This window comes from Hesperophylax consimilis, chromosome 19 (assembly GCF_061612785.1).
Source record: "Hesperophylax consimilis isolate HC1 chromosome 19, BYU_Hcon_1.0, whole genome shotgun sequence".
Lineage (NCBI taxonomy): Eukaryota > Metazoa > Arthropoda > Insecta > Trichoptera > Limnephilidae > Hesperophylax > Hesperophylax consimilis.
In genome coordinates, this window is record NC_142854.1 from 2,044,031 (window position 1) to 2,066,174 (window position 22,144).

The 22,144-nt window shown below is 40.5% G+C and overlaps 1 protein-coding gene across 8 annotated transcripts in view; it reads left to right on the forward strand.

The window, feature by feature from the left end:
- The window catches only part of Gapvd1 (GTPase activating protein and VPS9 domains 1), a 53,605-nt gene that overhangs the window by 28,986 nt on the left and 2,475 nt on the right, over positions 1-22,144 (forward strand). For 5 of the 8 annotated variants that reach the window (XM_089643531.1, XM_089643533.1, XM_089643530.1 and 2 more), the window contains 15 exons: positions 660-813; positions 1,584-1,702; positions 3,997-4,128; positions 5,222-5,460; positions 5,992-6,163; positions 6,598-6,788; positions 8,779-9,804; positions 12,769-12,932; positions 14,722-14,853; positions 15,393-15,555; positions 16,058-16,154; positions 18,013-18,203; positions 19,988-20,196; positions 20,505-20,619; positions 20,986-21,121. In XM_089643531.1, coding sequence (XP_089499657.1) covers positions 660-813; positions 1,584-1,702; positions 3,997-4,128; positions 5,222-5,460; positions 5,992-6,163; positions 6,598-6,788; positions 8,779-9,804; positions 12,769-12,932; positions 14,722-14,853; positions 15,393-15,555; positions 16,058-16,154; positions 18,013-18,203; positions 19,988-20,196; positions 20,505-20,619; positions 20,986-21,121 — 3,240 coding nt within the window. The remainder of the gene's footprint in view (positions 1-659; positions 814-1,583; positions 1,703-3,996; positions 4,129-5,221; positions 5,461-5,991; positions 6,164-6,597; positions 6,789-8,778; positions 9,805-12,768; positions 12,933-14,721; positions 14,854-15,392; positions 15,556-16,057; positions 16,155-18,012; positions 18,204-19,987; positions 20,197-20,504; positions 20,620-20,985; positions 21,122-22,144) is intronic. The other 3 variants (XM_089643537.1, XM_089643535.1, XM_089643536.1) reach the window with 3 other exon arrangements.

Sequence of the window (22,144 nt, forward strand, 5' to 3'; positions counted from 1 at the left end):
TAACTCATGATGATGACATTGCGAGCTGAAAGTAGTTGAGTTAACGAAGAAAATGATGTGCAAATTTCATGATGGCAAAGTTCACTTTTCTAAACGCTAGTCACATACTAAACCTCTATAAGCTTGTACATTCTCAAAAGTGCACTTTCGGATTAATCTGCTAATAATTCGAACCAAGCATTCGAAGCTCATGTACTTTCAAAAGCATCTCATTTTTTACTGAGTGTAGCGAAGTCCTGTTTTAACTCGACCATTTGGTATTTCATCTGTTTCTGTTTTCTAAAATCTGCTGCATCTGTTTTATTTATTATAATATACAAACCTCTGACATTTTGTAATGTACTGCTTTTAAGAAATTCACATTTTTCAATTATTGTGGTGTCTACCTGCCAGAAGAAAGTTTAAAAAGTGAATTGTCATTGAGATTGTGACATTTCTTTGTATAAATTGTATCCGTAAAATATTTATGGTTTATAATGAAGTAGGTAGGTATTTATTTACCTTCCTTAAAAATCTTGTGATTTTGTAGAAAAATTTGGTTTTGATTTTTGTGACAATGTCTACTGTTCACAGAACTACCAGATTTATTTTTATTAACGTCAAATAATAGTTTTTGAAGAACCTTTATTCATATTTATGAATTTATTTGCTGTGGTTAGAAACTACTAGAGAGCGATGAGACCATCAGCATCATATCTGACACCTGGAGTACGGACGTGCTTGCCTCCGACTCGGAGACCATCGGGGAGGCTCCGTACGAGAGGAACATGGTCACTCCGAGTCTGGCGCTGGGGCAGCAGCACGTCTTGACAGGTACATAATACTACTTATTACTGCTGTTTCTTCCTTCACTTTTTAACCATAAAATCCCCAGCCTAACTAATGGAGGGAGCTGCGGTCGTTACACGGCAACACTAAGATGAGTCAAAGGAAAAAAATGTAACTTTAAAGAAATGACTATGATTCAAGTGAATATTTTTCACATCTATATTATCAAACAGTATTTAGAAATTAATGTCAATTCACGAAATGAGATAATATCTGAGTACCGCACAAGAGTTCTAACTGCTCCCAAACGTCTGGAGCCAGTGAGACTACGGCATCCCCATGCGGGGTATGTTGTGGGGCTGAAGGTGGAGGGGAGGGGAAGGAGATGGAGAAGAGAAAGGTGGCGAAGTATTTGGCTAAAGCCATTTCAAGAAACATTTCGATTGTGAATGGTTGTCTTTCACCAGGTCGATACTTGGAGTATCTTCCACCCTGAAAATACTTATCGAGATGATTTTGATGAAAATTTTTATTATTTTTGAAATGTACATATCAAATAAGTAAAAGACGAAATACGCCCTATTAATTTTTTTTTTATAATAAGAAATTTGAACCATTTTTTCTGTCCACTATCAAAATATCAAAATTGTGAGTCAATCATAACCTCACATTTGAATCTATTTTGTTCTAAAATTGGTATTGCTCAGTGTTGCCAAAGTAATGAAATTTTTTGTTATTATTTAATTATTAACTTTCTACACTAACTTTCTTGATGCCCTTTATCATAGTTAGTTAATATATATGTTTTTGTGCAGGCGGCATGGCTGCGCCAGCACTGCCCCTAGTGGCCCCCCTACCGGACGCCTCGGAGACGGCCAGCGAATCAGCCTGGAGCACCGATGCCCTCGTCTCGGACAGTGACAGGATGACCGAGGTTTGTTAAATCCCATTTCTGATTGATTTTACCCTTGGAAAGCCAAGCGAAAATGTCCCTCCGTGCGCTGAATGACACCGTTTTTTGCCTAATTTTATTTTTGTTTTAACCCCTCCGACTTTTCGCGAACTTGAAGCTAAGATGTCTTTACCGAAATGTCAATTTCACGAAAACGTTGTGTTATTACCGCCTCACAATCAAAGCTCTATAAATGAAACATTACTGAACGGAGCCGAATAGTAAAAACTGTTTTAGAAAGGTTACAAAATAGGCTTTCAAATTGTTGTATCATAAATAAATATTAACATTTGTAAATATTTAAATTTAGAATGGAAACATGAAAAAATTGTAAAAATGACTCACCTGTAATGTTTTATGTAAAAACGATACTAAAATCACGGATAATGTAAAAAAAAACACTTATTTCATCGTACAAATGTACAATAAACAATTCTGTCACTTCACTTTTTGACCATTTCATACAAAATATATTTTTAAAAAAATAATTAAACTTGCGAGGCGGGTCGGCACGTCAAACGGCTTTCTTGGCGTCGTTTTACGATTTGGCGGGTAAAATTTGCTTCCACTGAGTAGGTCTTTTTACGGGTTTCTATGGATAACTTTGAATAGAGATGTGAAGCTTCATTCAATACGAATATTCTACTTTTTGTTTTAGGGATTTCACTAGAAGAATAACGGAGTTATGACGATTTTTGTGGAAACACACGCGTTGACGTGTAAACACGCTTATTGTACTTGACTGCTATCGTTATTTTATCGTGTATATCTGCTTACGTTGCTGACCGGTTAAACCGTTATATCTTTGAAAATAATACATATATTTAATGATTTTTTTTCATAGTAAGCACCACATTCCAACTCTAAAAGCACTGTCTGAAATTAAAGCATACTTTGTAATACAACTCCATACACTAATGTTAATGTTTGTTTTGGCTTATTTAGTGATGTTTTATCTGTAAACAACGTACACATTTTATTACAGTACAAAAACTTTGGTTTTCACTTTCGCACAAATGATTGTCACAAATCATCAAAAACGATATTCGCATCTCCAGTGATGGCACTTATGAGTTCAAGGATTTATTACCCACTCTACAGATTTAGTATAGTTTCCTTTTGATTAAATATTTTCCACACAAGAGACAAGAAGATAAGAACATGGAAGACTTGTATCACATTGTTTATACCCAGGCGTAGTGTGTTCAATTCCTCGGCTGGCTAAGTCCTTCATCACAACACAAGCAACATTTTCCGCTTACTGTGGTGGTAGTAGGAGATTTTCAAATATTGTCAGGTTATTCGTAACCCGGGAATGTTTGTCTTTCTTTTTAAAAAAATAAAATATTTACAGTAGGAACCTTACGAAAAGATTGGTATACAATATTCATATAGAATTATCACACAGCAATGCCTTCACAGCCATTCAAGTAAGTCCGGCGTAAAAGGTACAACTACCCTTCCCATAGGAAGTGTGAGAAGATACATTAATTCCTTGCCAATAATAATAATATTAGGGTGATTTGTATAACGCAGTTTTTGTAGAAAATCACTTCAAAGGCCCTGTACAAATATATAATACATTTTTACAATAATTTATGTTATTACGAACTATAGACTAGTCAAACTATTATCAATTTATGGCTAACAGATTTTATCCACTGGTTCGTCGATCATAATACAAAGCCATGTGTACAATACATTTGATTGATGAACATGATGCTAGAATGTACATGTGTTGTTATTCTTATTTATTTATATTTTGTACAGGCAGATAATATACGGTAGGATATATGATGCATATGCGAATGTTAGCAGAAGTTGTGGACGCCCGAGGAAGACATGGCACGATCAAGTGAATCAGGTACTCGAGTCGGCCAGGTCAAGAGTCAGAATAATAGAAGAGTATGTATGAGACGATGTATGAATGTGATTGAGGCAAGGAGTGTGTGTGTCAAGATAGAGTTGTTTGGCGGTCCGTCCTCTCTGCCTACCCCTGCAAAGAAACAGCGTGGTGGTTAGTTAGGTGAGACATTATTGGAAAATTGGACATTGTTGGACTTTCCTGTACTTATTTTATTTTAATAATATGTGTGTATTTAATAATGTATATGCTAGAAGCATTTTGAAGGGTTGAAAATAGCATAAAATCACAGCAAGTGCGGTAAGCAACACTAGCATATCTGCTTCAGATACGCTGGTATTGCAAAGGCTAAGGTAAATGTAAAACAAAGTTAGGTGTGTGTTTTTATAATGAATGTTACGTATCTATTTAGGTGGATATGGATGACTGCAACAGTGTGGGCAGATCTGAACCCGGTACAGCTCGTTTGGAAAGCGACCCACCCTCTGCCTCTCTGCTCATGCCCGACCTGCCTCAGCCACATTACCAGTTCAGTCCGCTCAATGTAAGTCATATCAATCAATTTCAAGAAAATACTTTTTATCTCTTACCCTAGTATTGTTTTACGTTATCGACCATCAGTCAGTCAACTGTGATTGAGTTGTTTTAAATTTTAAATAGTTTTTTCTCTCCAAGAATCCAATCGAGCTATAAATTGGTTTACATTAATAGCATCGAGGACACGTGGAAGTTTGTTCCATGCATCCACTACTCTTCTTGCAATGAAGTGTTTCCTAGGATTGGATGCAAAAATTGTTATTAATTTTTTTAATCTAGTATCCACGGCGATTTATATTTTTGTTGGTGGTGTATGTCAATTTAACTTCAGACATACAAACGGAATATTCTCCAGAAACAACTCACAAGACAGTTAAAATAATTTTCTGTTAAAATTTTGTATTATTTGTAGGTACCTACTTCATCACTTGCCTTAACAATCAGTTCCAATTTTGAAAATGACAATTAGATTCAAAGCAAATTTGAGGTCATTAAATGTGAAAAATTTCACGTAGGAATAACTAATATTTCAAGCACAACAACCGAAATTAGTATTTTTAATATCACTCAGGACACCAGTTAAACCATTTTCAAACAGTTGTCACACAAAACTTGCGAAAGATACAAAACAAAATTTATGTTACCGTTGGAGGTCACTGAGATACCCCACACATGTTATAATTATTAAATTCATATTTCGAAATTTATTTTTGTCCGCATATTGGTCTGTATTTGTCTATTTGTGCGAATATATATCATATTATTTCATAAATCTGAATCTGACAGGTCAGTCGCGACGGTAATCTGCTGTGAAATTTCATTTTACACAGAGATATGTCATATTTTTTTACGAATTCACTTGGAATGTAAAGGGCTGACCGCGACGATAATCGGCTGTGAAAATTCGATTTACACAAGAAGAAGTCGCATATTATTAGTAATTACCTGAAATACCCACCTGAATGAATGGGGTTTCAGTGTATATGAAGGATAATTGCTACCAACAGGAGTTCCTTTAAGATTGCTCTTGCACACATCCAATTCTGAATAAAATGCAAATACATATCTATATTTAATTGCAAAATTTGTTTTGGTTTCAGAACATAAACCGCGACGCGCTGCTCAACCGCCAGCAGATGTCAGCGGCGTCGTCGGTCCACACGGCGCACCCGGACAATATGGTGGCGGTGACCGTGTCCAGCGGACCGCTGCTGCATCTGCACCACGAGAGCCCCGAGGGACCGATGGAAGAGGCGGACGTTCCAGACGCGGAGGAGGGGGCTGAGGACTTCCAGGACAACCCCGACAGTCTGGTGGTGCTGCGGAGTCCCAATAACAGGTATAGGTCTTGGCCAAACATCGAAAATTCTGAGGGCTCTCCCAAAGGGGAGACATCCAGTAAGCCACCCCAGACACAATCGGGAGAAGCAACTCCGGAGGCTGTGCAAGTAGCGCAGGACAGGGATGCTTGTATGCGTCTTGTCGATGCGATGGGTCCCAAAACCGAGTAGGACAAGGGAAAAGATGTGTAAGGGCAGGTAACCTGAAACACCCGAATCAGCTTACGGCACTGGTGTAGTTAGCGAACCTACCAGTAGGCAATTCTTGTTTATTTCTATGCAGTGACAAGTATCATACTTTACGAATGAGGGTGCATTTATGTGGATTCCAATTAGGTGTGTGTTATGTAGGATCCAGAGGTGTGTGAATAATTTGTGTTAATTGGTTGACATCAGTTTTCTTTCAAATCGGTGTAGATCACACTTGTTTTGAGACAGTTACGGAAAAATCTGAAAACATGTTTAGGATTTATTGGTATGTACATACACGCATGAATTTTCAATCCTCATGTATAATTTTTCTGTTGTAGGAGCAGCATATCCTCGTCTCTCTACATGGGCGTGTCCAACCCGATGTCCAGCAGCAGCGAGTCGAGCGCCTCGGCAGGAGGCGGGCGGCGGCCCACCGGCTACCATGAACGGCAGGCAGGCCCCTTGGCCTATGCTTCCGGAATTTCCAGTGGCCTGGTCAACGGCTACTCGGTAAGTCCTTATCCAATTCCTACCTTTCCCTATTAACTATTTAAATAATGGAACATAAGTTCGAGTGTTTGTATTTTGGACCAAGAAGAATTGGGACTATCATGGAAGCAGGTTGTTTGTGTTGTCGGTGTGTATAGTCTCCGATTTTAGAACTCATTAGCTCGTTTGGCGATAATTACTTCGAGGTATCGCTGCAGAACTAACAAAGTGATTATGTTGTTAAGTGCTCCTTCGCAAACGCAGTATAGTGGTAAGTGATTGGTCATCCTTTTTTCCCTTCCCATACATTGTTTTATCCTACATATACTATCACCCAATTTCGTCAAACAGTCAGTTTACAGTCCACTTTCAAGTTCATCTGAAGCTGTATAATTCATATACAGTTTCAGACGCAACACTATCACGAGTAATACTATGGCCATATGAAGATATAGATCTTGTTTCAGCAGCAGGCCTCTCCGTTTGGTTCCGGGCCCAACCTGCACAAGGAGCACATGGCCCCGGACAGCCCTGGTCAGCAGATTCCCTTCCCGCCCTACAGCTCGGCCCACCAACGGCCCGACATCCACGACATGGATGTGTTTGACTTCAGCCTGCGTAGTGAGGGGTATACATCACATTATATGTAAATATAAATATAATGTAAAAATAAACTAGCTCAAGTGTACCCGTCGTTGCTCGTCTTTTCTCTACTTTCTATAAATGTATTATATATATATATAAACCTTTCCTCAGTATAATAGAGATAGTGAGTGTCATCATAAAGAGTGACAGCAGAACCATAGTACAGTAGAACCCCGTTAATTCGAACCCCGATAATTCGAAAAAACGCGTAATTCGAAATTTTCGCAAAAAAAATTTCCGCTGAAAAATTTTTTCATACAAATTTTTTTTTAATTCGAAATTCGTTAATTCGTAATTCGAAATTTATTTTTGTCCGCGCACGAAAATTTGTTCGTGTAATTCGAAAAAATTTGATTTTTGCGAAAATAAATCATAATATTTCGTAAATCTGAATCTAAAAGTCAGCCGTGGCGGTAAAACGCCGAAAAATGTATTTTTACGTGGTTATACATCGTCCTAATTAGTATTATTATTTTGTAAATCTGAATCGATTTACACTGGAATGTCGTATTTTTTCAAATTTATTTCGAATATCCGAGTTTAAAGGGCCGAGAAAATACATTTTACGCGGATATATGTCGTAGTTTTACGAGTTTACGCCAAATATCTTCACTTAAAGGGTCGGCCGCGACGAAACTCGGCCGCGTAATTTCGATTTACGCGTAAATATATCGTATTTTTACTAACTCTTCGAATATCCGCGTTGAAAAAATACGGCGCGACGGAAATCGGCCGAAAATATTCGATCCATGCCGAAATATGACATATTTTTACGAATTTACTTCAAATATCTAACTTAAAAGGCCGGCCGCGACGAAAAACTGCCGACAAAATTCGATTTACGCGGAAATATATCATATTTTTACGAATTTATTTCGAATATCTGAATTTGAAGAGCCGGCCGCGACGGAATACGGCCGCGAATCCTCCTTTTACGCGGAAATATATCGTATTTTTACGAATTCAAATTCAGATATTTGAAATAAAGGGCCGGCCGCGACAGAAAATTACCGCGAAATCTCGATTTACGCGGAAATATATCGTATTTTTACGAATATCTCAATTTAAAGGGTAGGCCGCGACCGAAATCGGCAGCGAAATCTCGATTTACGCGTAAATATATAGCATTTTCATGAATTTATTTCGAATATCTGAATTTGAAGAGCCGGCCGCGACGGAATACGGCCGCGAATCCTCGTTTTACGCGGAAATATATCGTGTTTTTACGAATTCAAATTCAGATATTTGAAATAAAGGGCCGGCCGCGACAGAAAATTACCGCGAAATCTCGATTTACGCGGAAATATATCGTATTTTTACGAATATCTCAATTTAAAGGGTAGGCCGCGACCGAAATTGGCAGCGAAATCTCGATTTACGCGTAAATATATAGCATTTTTATGAATTTATTTCGAATATCTGAATTTGAAGAGCCGGCCGCGACGGAATACGGCCGCGAATCCTCGTTTTGCGCGGAAATAAATCGTATTTTTACGAATTCAAATTCAGATATTTGAAATAAAGGGCCGGCCGCGACGGAAAATTACCGCGAAAACTCGATTTACGCGGAAATATATCGTATTTTTACGAATATCTCAATTTAAAGGGTAGGGCGCGACCGACATCGGCAGCGAAATCTCGATTTACGCGTAAATATATAGCATTTTTACGAATTTATTGCGAATATCTGAATTTACAGGGCCGGCCGCTACGGTAATCGACCGCGAAAATAAAGAAATAATTGGTATTAATACGAATTTACAACTAAAATACCACCCGGATTTGAAGAGGCGGCCGAGAAAATCGATTTTCGGCATATTTTTTTTTTTTTTTTTCATAAAATTTCGAATTACGTGGGAATTCGTTAATTCGAAATTTGATTTTTGATGTCCGCTGGATTTCGAATTAACGAGGTTCTACTGTAGTAAAAAACAACAAAAGTACAGCTTGTGTAATATGTATGCCTTTAACAAAATAATTTTTCTTTTTAGTGAGAATGAAGCCATCAACATTCAAGTGTCAGAGTCCGGTATCTCCACGCCAGACGGAATGTTTCACTCCTCCAACTCCCCCTTCGTATCGGCCATGAGCAACGGGAGCGCCACCAGCCGCTGGCTCAACGACCCGTGCCAACGCTTCCCTACCCGACCCGATCACCCCTGGACCCCGTGCAATACCCAACCGGGCTGCTCCACCTCGTCCGACATGGCTACCCTCAACCAGAACAAACCCGACGCCGAGAGATCTGGAAGTATGTTCCGACCTATCAGAGCGGAAGCCAACATGTCCGATATCAACGACTCCGGAATCTCCGATCTAAACGCGTGCAGCATGATGCCTTTCTTAAACGGAAATCACGATATCTCCAACCAAGACTTTAGCAACACCATATTGAGTGATGTTTCATTCAACACGTCAAACACCGGCTTCTCTGAACAATTCCACGAGACTTCGCAGCATTCCGAATTTGACGCAGATATCCAAGACGCTTCTTCCGACGGTTCACTAATCTCCCGAATACATTCATCATCGCTGATGACGTCGCAACACAGTTTCACATCCCCGAATCTTATTTCGAATACGATTTCTCGTGTTTTAAAAACGTCAGAGAGTCGAACGAGTATTATTAATATGAGTTCTTCCCGCGCAGACAAGTCTAATATTAAACAAGGGGAGACGAAAACAGACTCTCCGCTTAACGGTATATCGTGCGGTAGTGCTATATCTCTAAGTACGTTATCTGTGAACAGTGCCGACACGTCTACAAGTGATCGTAGTTCTAGTCAGGATGTGAACTCTGAGAATCTGACTGAAAGGAGGGTCACCCCTCCACTGGGGTATGTGTCTATCCTCAACTCTACGGATGTGAAGATGCAGAGGGGTTCCGCTGGGAATAATGGTGCCAATACGCTGCCCAGGAATTCTACGCCGTGCACAGGATCCTTGAAGCCGGGAGCTTCCACGGGGGCCATTCCTAAGAGTATTAGCTTTGATGCAACCGCTGAAAAAAGTCACAGGTACAATTCAAATATTATATCATAACTAAGAATAACTTAGTAATACAGTAGAACCCCGTTAATTCGAACCCCGATAATTCGAAAAAACGCGTAATTCGAAATTTTCGCCAAAAAAATTTCCGTAGAAAAATTTTTTCATACAAAATTTTTTTTTAATTCGAAATTCGTTAATTCGTAATTCGAAATTTATTTTTGTCCGCGCACGAAAATTTGTTCGTGTAATTCGAAAAAATTTGATTTTTGCAAAAATAAATCATAATATTTCGTAAATCTGAATCTAAAAGTCAGCCGTGGCGGTAAAACGCCGAAAAATGTATTTTTACGTGGTTATACATCGTCCTAATTAGTATTATTATTTTGTAAATCTGAATCGATTTACACTGGAATGTCGTACTTTTTCAAATTTATTTCGAATATCTGAGTTCGAAGGGCCGAGAAAATACGTTTTACGCGGATATATGTCGTAGTTTTACGAGTTTACACCAAATATCTGAATTTAAAGGGTCGGCCGCGACGAAACTCGGCCACAAAATTTCGATTTACGTGTAAATGTATCGTATATGTACGAATTCATTTCAATTTGAATATAAATGGCCCGTTTCGACAGAAATCGGCCGCGAAATCTCGATTTACGAGTAAATATATCGTATTTTTACGAATTTATTTCGAATATCTGAATTTTAAAGGGCCCGACGCGACGGAAATCGGACGCGAAATTTCAATTTACGCGGAAATATATCTTTTTTTTACTAACTTTACTTCGAATATCCGAGTTAAAAAATACGGCGCGACGGAAATCGGTCGAAAAATTTCGATTCACGCCGAAATATGACATATTTTTACGAATTTACTTCAAATATCAGAACTTAAAAGGCCGGCCGCGACGAAAAACTGCCGATAAAATTCGATTTACACAGAAATATATCGTATTTTTGCGAATATCTCAATTTAAAGGGTAGGCCGCGACCGAAATCGGCAGCGAAATCTCGATTTACGCGTAAATATATAGCATTTTTACGAATTTGTTGCGAATAACTGAATTGAAAGGGCCCGCCGCTACGGTAATCGGCCGCAAAAATATAGAAATAATTGGTATTCATACGAATTTATAACTAAAATACCACCCGGATTTGAAGAGGCGGCCGAGAAAATCGATTTTCAGCGTTTTTTTTTTTTTTTTTTTTCATAAAATTTCGAATTACGTGGGAATTCGTTAATTCGAAGTTTGATTTTTGATGTCCCGTGGATTTCGAATTAACGAGGTTCTACTGTAACTAGCGTAGACGCATAATGTAATTGTAGGATTTGTGAAGCTGAAAGTATTTTTAAAAAATGTTTGCCTCGAGATTGCATTTCAATAATGCCTTTCAAAAGAACAAATTTACCTTTAGATTGTTATTTTTTTTTATTTTATGTTTTTATTTAGTTGGAGAGGATAAATAGAGGGTCCTTTTAAATTAAACACTGTTATTTTGAGAGACAATCTGAATCACTTTATTTACAATACACCATGATTAGGCACTTTTAATACACTAGATACAGACCGGTTCTGATTGTTTTGGAGCAAGAGAGAGTTTTTAAGGAAACCTAGCCTTTTGTATGAAGAGATTGTTTACAAATACATGGACTCTGTCAATTTCAACTGGCAGTAGTACATGAGACTGTTTATACCGACGTGATTTAACAGTAAGTAACTAGCAGAGGCGGGAACCTTTCATAATTAATATGACCTAAAATTCACAGGTACACACTACAATCAAAATAATACAGTTAAATTCATACTAATCTATATGAGACATGTGGGATTGTACCAAATTCTATTCCACATCCTGGAATAAAAATTATTATTATTAATTGAACAAAAAATTTAGCAATGCTTATGAAAAGGATACCCATTCAAAAAATATGTATATGAATGGGCAACTAAAGTATGTCTACTGGACCTAGTTCACTGTAACTATTTGCATTTTCTCAGTAACATATCTTCACTCTATTAATTCATCTTATTGTTACGAAACACGGTCCAGCCTAATACACAATATACAATTCAAGCCATCCTAAATAGTAAGAGCTTCACAAATTCCCCGCTCGCCTATACACTGGGAAACAATCGGCCGCTTCGGCAGTTGAAATCAGACACCGGTCTAGCGAGCACGCGGCATTCGCCCCGAGATCACAAACAACGCGGTCAAAGCCGCGTCGTAGTATCTATTGTTTGGAAACGGTAATACTGCCGGTATCCTTAGACCATGGACCAGGACCGCTATAATCGGGTCCTGGGAGTTAACCTAGTATTGAATCCGCGTGTGTACCGACTCAACTCCCCGCCTTGGACAGCAAGTGCGACTTCCTCCATTATGACTTGACGTACTCGTAAGCTATCTTCAACCTAAACCCCCCCTTATTTTGTGTTCACTTAGTAAATTCATTAGTACCATTCACCCTGTTGAGAGAAAAGAGAGAGATCGATACTGATTTTATGGTTAGGATGTACCCCCGTTGTAAACTATTGAAATAAACCCTTTTCACTACATCCTGGCTTGTGATATTTGAAACCTTATCTGTGTTGAGCGTGGAGAGCTCGAGGAGAACAAAGAAGTCCCCCACGCCTTGCAGACAAAAGAATCTCACCGCCTCCGATTACTGAGCTACACACGTGCCCCTGGTTCGATACCAGTAAGCACAGGCCTTCCCTTGAGGACCCCCCGTGTCATAACCTAGCACTATCATCTGTTAATAACGAATACATATGCATTTCAAATACAGATAATGTTGGTATCTACTTTGTTGCTTGTGTTACATAATCTTGGTGCCTATTTTTTTACTGTGCACCAACAACACAAATTAGTATTTCTAATAATCGACAAATGTGTATGAGATGTACCTGTATAAGATAACTTGCTCTCAGAATCTATTCAAGGCCCAAATGAACAGATGACTATAACATGTATCTTTCTATAATAGGTATCACTCGGGCAGGAGAGTGCCCGAGGATTCAACGGAGGGTGGCGGCCTCAACTTCGGTGACCTGAAGAACAACATGAAGAGGTCTGGCGGCAACTTCCTCAACAAGATCAAGCAGTTCAGGAACAAAAGCAGGGGATTTACTGCAACCGCGGCCAGCTTTGGTATGTCTTTTTCACATATTCATTATATGACCACGTTCCCCAAGCTCACACAGACAATGTTGCAAAACCGTCCATATTATTATCCTACTGCTGAGTTTAAGTTAAGATGTTTTGAATGAATATGTATGAGCAAAACAGTGCAATTGTCATGTTGTAATGCTTGTATGCTGAAACAGATCTAGAATGAGCGTCTGAGGGGGACGTTTTTATAAAAACAAAATGGAGCTGAACAGACCGTTGCAATCCCATGAAAAATCACAGGATAGTCTGAATTCTTGACAACTCTGTTCCACTTTTGAATATAAAACACATTTAAAATAATTTTCTGTTGAAATATATTATATTAGAGGTAGATTATCGCTTGTCTGAATTCATCACATAATCAGTTACAACTTTGTAAATGCAAATGACACTTTAATTCAAAGCAAATTTGAATTTATTGAACTGGACGGGAGGCACGCACAGCCGAAATTAGTATTGTTTACTACAATGGTATTGTAAGCTGTTACCTATACAGGAATAGTCATTGGCATAATTCTTGAAACAATGTCTGTTCGCAGAGGCAAGCCTTCCATACAGACACATAAACACTGCCTATCCTACCTTATTCGCAAAAAAAATATAAATAATATCAAAATGTATAAAATTATTGTATCTTCACGCAAAATACCAACCATGAAAAGCAGCACTATACCAAATGTTTACTCTTTTCGGATCTGGTAAGGTAAGGTAAGATCTGGTAAGATGATGTTGTGTTGTGTCACAGCGTTTATTGCGAGTCAGTGGAATTGCGTAGTTGCCAGATGACTGGGACCGATGAGGATGACACCAGGTGTAGACGGCGATGGTGTGGTCGAGGCGCGGGTCAGTGAGTCGACGCCGCGTTGATGGAGACCGGACTCGTGGATGTGTTCAGCACTGGTGAAGACGTGGGGTCTTCCGGGTACTCCAGTGTGAACGAGGTAGCCGAAGGTGCGATGGACCTGTCGGGAGATGCAGGCCGGCGACGATGCCGCGGGGTCTAGGTGCAGACGGGTAAAGTGGTCGCAGGGTCTAGGTGCGTGAGGTCAGCGCTGGCCAGGAATGATACCCGGGGCCAGGGCGCTGATGTGATCCTGTAGAGTCCATAATAAATTGTAGTCCGTGCAGAGCCGTCTGTAGGTAATGGTCCTGTAGAGGTGTAGTGAAGAAAGAGCGGGACTCGACGCGGAGAAACCGGCGGTCGGTGTCGGCCGCTTCAGTAGGCAGCAAGCAGTAGCGGCGCTCGCATTGTTGGTCACTCGTAAAACTGCTAATTAATGATTGACTAAGTACTTCTCGATGCGCCTCATTATATATCCACCCCAGTGCATCTAGAACATTTCAGAACTGTAAGTAGGAACGCTGAACGCTCGCATTGCGTGAAGAGTGTTCCAGCTACAATGCATTTTGTATTGGCGATCGTTCCAGATAATTCTCGTAGCATCGCTACAACTCTATTCTACACAAAAACGTACATGTGTGCGCCAGGGACGACTTGTATAAGTTATGTCTAAAGGCCGTGCCTTTCCGCAATGCCAGCAAATGTGGCAATCAGTGCCATCTATTGGGACATATATTCATTAGTACAACTTTACAAATGAAATATTTTTAGAATCACGTTGGCTTTCTTTCAAAATATTGTCAACATAGCAGTTGAAATAGCTTTCACGTGGGGTTATTTTTAAAATGTAAATTTCTTTGCTACTGTGTCTGTATGTACGAGTGGAACATTGATAAATAATAAGTGTTTTGACTTGTCTGGCTGCAGGTAAACGAAGCAACCCGCCTGGCTACGCGGAGGATGTGTCGAAAGCCGGAGGAGACTGTGAAATAGAGAGCATAGGAATCATCACCAGCGGGACTGAAGACATTGTCAACTTACCGCATAAGACCAACGCTGGTAAGTGTCAAATTTAAAAAATTCTAAATGGCACTAATCGTCCCAATCTCAACGTTTGGTAGGATAATCAGCACCTCTGCCATCCCAAGTGGTTCGCTACATTTGGTTTTAGCAGGGGTGTCTGGCTCAATGGGGTGAGTTTTGTCTAGGTCTTGGCGGTGGATGCGTCTATAGAAAAAAAACTGCGTGGCGGGCCGGATCAGGAAAGATCGGTTAAGGGAGACCCTTTGACCTGTCTAGCTGGACTCTCAACCCATCTCGTTGCACCGCAGTGGGAGGATGAATTCATACATCCGTCACTCCTGGGTGCACTGGCCTAAATTCATACCTGCCCCTCATACCTTTTTCCTTCCCAGAACTTCTTCCTTTCCCCCCAAAACAAAAGACCCTCCACACAGCATTCCCACATAGGTCTTGAGGGAAATTATTTTCCTCACAGATTGCATTGAAAAATGCCAGCGTTGTAGAAATATACGCTTATATAGCAGGTCTGTTTATTATGCTTGGATTTTTAAATGTACATATACATATTATTGCAGAATTATCAGACGACATCCTGGCAAAGTATCGCAGGAAAGCATCTTCTTCAAGCAGCGAAGCGGCCGCGTCGGACTCGGGCCACTGGGGCTCCCGGGCCCGCCCCGCCTCGCTGCTGGTGGGCCCCCCTGGGAATCCCGGCGACCAGGACTCAGCCATCAACAGGTAACAACTTGCCACTCAACTCTCTTACACACTTTGCAGCTTGGACCGGAATGTGTACCGTCTGACGTCTTGTTGCAGAAAACATTTTGGGCCATATCGACAACTAATCAGAATAATACGACAAACTAAGCTGTTTAATATATCGATAGTTTTATCTTGTTTTCTCTAGTTTCATCTCTGTCTCCGTTCATTTAGATGAACCCGTAACAATTTTCAACTTATATAGAAAACCAATGTGGTCGATAAACTAACTAGTGGATTCAGCAACTGTTGAACTCCATTACAAATTGTGGCCATGCTAGCTACCGGTTGACTATCAACCGATGGTGTGAATTAAAACCTATATTGTCTCAATGTTATAGATAATAACAGAAACAAGGGTTTCTAGCTACACACCAAACGCATCATTTTCTTTGGTTCCACTGCGGCTGTTATACGCGCAGTTGGTCATAGCTCGGCAACGATCAGCACATAATATATACCTGTTATTTTATAATTTCAGCGATGTCGCCACAAATGTAGAATTTGAGAGTTTGAAGAAGAAACTCCGCCAAGTTCTCTCCAACATGGACGTCAGTACGTTGGAATTAGCTTCGGGGGTGAGCATCCTCTCTTTCTTATTTACATTCCCCATATATGGATTATAATTAATAATGGATGTGCCTGACACCCTTTTTCCTTACATTTCTATTATGTTTATCTTTTTCCTTCCCAGAACTTCCCCACCTTCCTTTCCTAAAAAGACCCTCCACACAGCATCCCCAAAGATGACATAGGCCTAGAGGGGAATTATTTTCCCCAGGGCCTCCTGTGTGAAGCTAATATGAAGAAAAAAAAGTAAATTTAAAAATGAAAGCTAAAATAATATGTAAGACTAGCATAACGCTTCATTCACTTATCATATTATTATTCACCCAGTAGGATATGGGTTATAATTAGAGATGTGTTGAGTCCGATTCCTAATTCAGTCAACTGGACTCGATTCCTCGGACTTGTTCCTTTCGTTCTGCCGGACTCGCCGAATCACCTGGAACGCCACGAAGTTGAGAAACAGTAGGAGTTACGAGAATTAACAAACTCTTCAGTTAAACGCTTAATGCTTTTAAACGAGTCACGCTTGCGCGCTAAATGCGTTTAATTTCTTGCTAGCAGAAATTGCGTGCAATTTCTGCTAGTCCGAGTGATGCTCGCCGGTTTCGACTTGCGGCGTTCTATTTTTAGCTAACACGAATAACGCTCATAAAAGTTAGCGATGTATTACATTTGCTTGCAGCTCAACTGCATCGGTCGTGTTTTTGAGCTGCTTATTTCGTTCTTATTTATATTTTAATTGAAAAATGTATAAACTTTGAATAAAACCTGATTTTTTTAAAAATACTTTTTATTAACTCTTTACACACGCGGCTGTATCAACAGTTGATACGGAAACTTTGACGGCTGATATTCCAGCGCTCTTTCGTCATAAATGTATTTCTTGCTCACTCAGACATTCGTAGAACTGTCACGATGCTGACATCTACAAGAATTTCTCAAAAATAAAATTGTATTTCATAAAAAAAGATCGATAATCAAGTGCGCCTCTTCGCGCCTTTTAATCCTTTAGTTTACATTTTTGTCAACGGATGGCGTTAGTACTAGTATGTCATTCATAACTTTTCATAACTAAAAATGATAAGTGATCATGGTGTCCCACTTGTGTCTATCAACGCAGTGGCCTAAGTACACACACGCCGAGTGAATGGCGGGACCACATTCAAAAGATACGGTACGTCTTTGTATGAAATTTTATGTTTTTGTTTTTATAAACATCTAAGAGTGTTGACACACGAGGATTTGTTTTCATATTGTGGAGAATAATCTGTTCTGTCTATATAATCCATTAAATCATGCCAGAATGCTATAATTTGACATTTAATTGCGTGCATAGGTATTTGAAAATATGTACCGCGTACGGGTATAGATCAAACGGAGCAAATTAACGCGTTCAAAAGGTTAAAAAACCCTAGCATTAAGTGGTTAACAAACAAAATCAGATTTTCTTACCTGAATCACGGAATCGGAACCAATTATTCATCAGTTTGATTAATAATCAGTTTTCTATAAATTTTTGTAATTCAATATGCCTTTATGTAGATGCGCATTTGCATGTTTTATCTTATCACTACCGTGCGCACTCTTTATTATTTTATATTGTTTATTGGCACATATCATGCGTGTAATAGGGCGTGAATAAATAAGAACCTGCCCGCCTCACAACGCTGCCCAACCGGGTGGCGACATAGCTCCCCCGCCTTTACAGTGCTTTCACACAACGAACTATCACTAAACTGAAACTTTTATCGATTTTCTGTTCACTGGAGTTAATAGAATCAAAAACTTTAATGACTTTCCAATTTCATCAATTAACGCATAATAGGTTTGCGCATATTTATAATTATTGTATTTTAACCCTTCCAGCGCACGGGTGCCATCACCCTGGTGTGTGCCCTCCGGCTCGAGGGCAGCGGCGCGGCGGCCTCCGCCCTCGCCGGCCTGGGTTCGGCACCCCTGGCCGCTGTGCGCGCCGACGCACGGGCACGCCTGCCATACCTTACCTATCTGGCGCGCTGCCGGCGGGCGCTGGTGGCCACCATAGCGGCGCTCGACAGGTTAACAGACATTACTTTAAACTTTTACTGTACTTCAATTATTATAATTAAAGACGGTTGTCGGTGCGTGCGTGAAGTGATATGAAATGTTCAATGTTATTTTAGCTTTCAAAATTGGAACCGATTGTAATTCAGAGTAGCTGTAAAGTAGGTATCAAAATTATTTTATTTACAACTAGCTGTACCCCGCCACGCGTCGCTGTGGCTCAGGCTGTCTGTGCAGAAGGAGAAACAATAGTGTTGCTTTTAAGTATAACAGATGGCGCTGTTTTTTTTTTAAAAAAGCATGTTTTTATCTGTCACAGATGACATCTATATAATAGTAGTTGACCCCGCAATGGGGCGTCTTCGACATCTTTGCCCAGTTGACTACTCTATACCCACATTATTTCGACTCCGGTGTAGAGATATTGCGTCCTGGCACTAAACACTCTCTGAACTTTTTTGTTATTTGTTTTTGGGGTGTTATGCCGTGTTGCGCTAACTCCTTCTTTAGCCAACGTTTCGGACAGCATTGCAGTGTCCATCATCAGGGCAAATGTGTTATTTGAGGTTGTGGTGAAATGTGAGCTTATGTATGAGGTTGTGATACCATGTTGCCAGCTCCAACTCTCTGAGCTAACATTAACGTATCATTTTTTATTTAAAGTGGTTTTCTTCGTTTAGCTCTGGTGTAGCCGTCAATTACCGGATACCAAGAACTATTAAGCTTAGCTCCATCGTCTCTATTAATGTTTACGGGATTTTTATGAATTTCAATGGCCTCCGTAATCAGCCGTGCTCTATAAGTTTTGGGTCTCCCCAGGATTTCAGGAACAAATCCAAAGTAATGCCCGGTGTCAATCAAATGCTCGGCAATTGCCGATTTTTCAGGGTGGCCGAGTTTACGAGCTCTGAAGTGTTCTGAAATCCTTTTGGAGATAGTCCGCTCTGTCTGGCCTACATAGACCTTGTCACATCCGGAACAGCTGAGTTTATACACTCCATCTGTTTCCAGAGGAAACTTAGTCTTTGCAGACCTCAGTAAGTCCTGTATCTTTGTTGTTGTTCCGAAGACAGTCTTGATACTTTCCTTTCTCAATAGCCTGGCAATTCTGTCTGTCACATTGTGCACATAAGGCAGGAAGGCACAGCCTTTCGACTCTTGTTCAATTCTGTCTTTGTTTGGTGCAGATTTGGCTCTTATGATTTGCCTTGTCTGACTTGCTGGGTAACCATTACGCTCCAGTGCATCGGTCAGCTTCGTAAGTTCCGCTCCGATTTTATGTTCTTCACATATTCTGGTCGCTCGGGTCACCAATGTATGGATAAGTCCTCTCTTCTGCGCTGGGTGGTGGTGCGAATCAGCGTGTAAGTACCGATTCGTATGGGTTGGTTTCCTATATACAGTATGTCCTAGGCTACCATCGTGTTTTCGCATCACCTCCACATCTAGAAAAGGCAGGATTTTATCTTCGTTTTCCAGTTCCATTGTGAATTTAATTTTGCTGTGGAGAGAATTAAGATGGTCCAGGAATTCGATTAGTTACTCCGTTCCATGAGGCCAAATGGCGAAGACATCGTCGACGTAGCGCCACCATAATTTAGGGACAGCTGTGTCGAGTGCCACTTCTTCAAACTTCTCCATAAAAAAGTTGGCTAGTACTGGCGACAACGGACTGCCCATCGCAACTCCCTCCAATTGCTCAAACAGTTTACCCTGAAACGTAAAGTATCCAGTATAAAACAAAAAATTATTCATCTATAAATTTTTTACTGACGTTCAACCCCCCCCCCGTCCCCAGTGAGACAGAGTGGCAGCGAAGCGAAGCGTTGCGGCAGGCGGCGTTGGTGGCGGCAGGGCGCGCTCGTGTGTCACTGGCGGCGCGCGAGTCCCGCCTCGCCAGCTTGCAGGAGCGGCTGCGCTCCGGCCTGGCCGACGAGAAGAGAGAGATGCTGGCACAGACGCTGCTCTCACTCAACCAGGAGATGGCACGCGAGGACGCCTGGACTGGTGAGTCTTTACACATCTCAACACTCCATGGACACTCAAACAAAAATTAACAAAACACCTTTTGCATCCAATCCTAGGAAACACTTCCTTGCAAATAGAGTAGTGGATGCATGGAACAAACTTCTTCAGACAACTTGTCATCCATTCTACTAATATAAACCAATTTAAAACTACTCAATTATTGTAAAACTTATTAACAGTTAACCCGTCCACCCTCAGTGAGACTAGTGGCAGCGAGGCGAAGCGCTGCGGCAAGTGACACTTATTTTATTATATTTTATGATAATGTTATTATTTTGTGATTCCAGGAGCTACCGAGTGGGAGCTGGAGCAAGCAGCCCTGACGGTGGAGAGGGCAGTAATGGGACGGGTTTACCTTCAGGCCATGTTCCCTAACGGAGACGGCGACATCTTGAGAGACCAGTGAGTTCTTCATACTTGTAGAATTTCTTATTTGCTGAAAGTTTAATATACCCGGGAGGCCCAGAGGAAAATGATTTTCTCTCAGGGTATATGCCATAAAGGAATGGAAGGAGAGTAAATTCTGCGAAGAATTTAACAACCAACCAACCAAGGCAATCGTGACTAAAGGGTAAGACTCTGAACTAGCAATCTGGAGGTCACGGATTCAAATCTCGTGCGCAAGTAAATTTTATTTGATTAATTAGTGTTATTTCACAATTAATTCATTTAAAATAATAAATATGTAGTATATTTGTGGCCCGTTCTAGAGGGAAGTACTCTCAGTATCACCATTCAGAATTAAAACATTGCTTGAATTGATTCCAGACTTCTGACGGAGCACATAGCGCGGCTGAGCGCGGGGGGCGTGGGGCTGCCGGATCGGGGGCTGGCGGGGGCCCCCTGGCTGCCAGCGCAGAGGATACTCGCTCACCTGCCCGTCTACAAGACCCCCAGAGACAAGGTCAGTACAGTACCTCCTATCCTAAACTCCTCTCACAGATTGTAATCTTGTGGGATAATTAAATTGTCAGTTTGACTTCACCAGTATTAATCTAATAATGTGTGCTCACTCTACCTCCTTTGCATTCCAGCTCTCCAGTAGAATTGCAATTAGATCTCATTGCAATATATTGTTAGTGATATCGCATATTCAATAAACCTACGAGTCTCCCATTAGAACCTTTGAATAATATCATGATTGTCATGATTGCATCACCTAAATAATATTGGTATTAAGATGCGACCATTTGGAACTCAATTGATATGGGAAAATACTGCGCAGTTTGATACTGTGACAATTCGTGGTCGATTGCAAAGTCAGGATTTAAGTCATCAGAGTTAGTATATGGAGAGTAGTATATCATTTTTTTTTAAAAGAAAGACAAACATTCCTGGGTTACAAATAACCTGACAATATTTGAAAATCTAGTCTTTGCTGAGGCACCTTAAACAAACTAACTAACTTACCATCAGACTTAATATCTTACCGGCATACAGGATAGACTGCCATACAACTCTGTCTTGACACACACATCTTGCTTCATTCACATCGGGTACAGCAATAAGAGCATGGCAGCCCTAATGGCACTGGGAAGTAACCGATGCGACACCAGACTGGTGATGGAATGCAGGACTGTTCTTTCAGAACTTGCTACCATCAATAAAATAACCCTAATCTGGGTACCAGGATATAAAGGTATTGAGGGCAACGAGCGGGCTGACGAAATAGCAAGGAAATGGGTGAAAGCACCACTTGTAGGATCCAAACCGGCCGCAGGAGTAGCAGCTTGCCACACAAAATTACATATTGATAGGTGAGTCAAATCCCAGCACTGCAAAGAATGGGAGAGAGCACCTGGAATGAGACAATCCAAAGTACTCATAAAAGGACCAGACCCTAAACGAACCAAGAAACTACGCTGAGGGAACTGGTAGGACTACTAACGGGACACTGCCATCTCAGGAGACACGTGCAGATATTGGG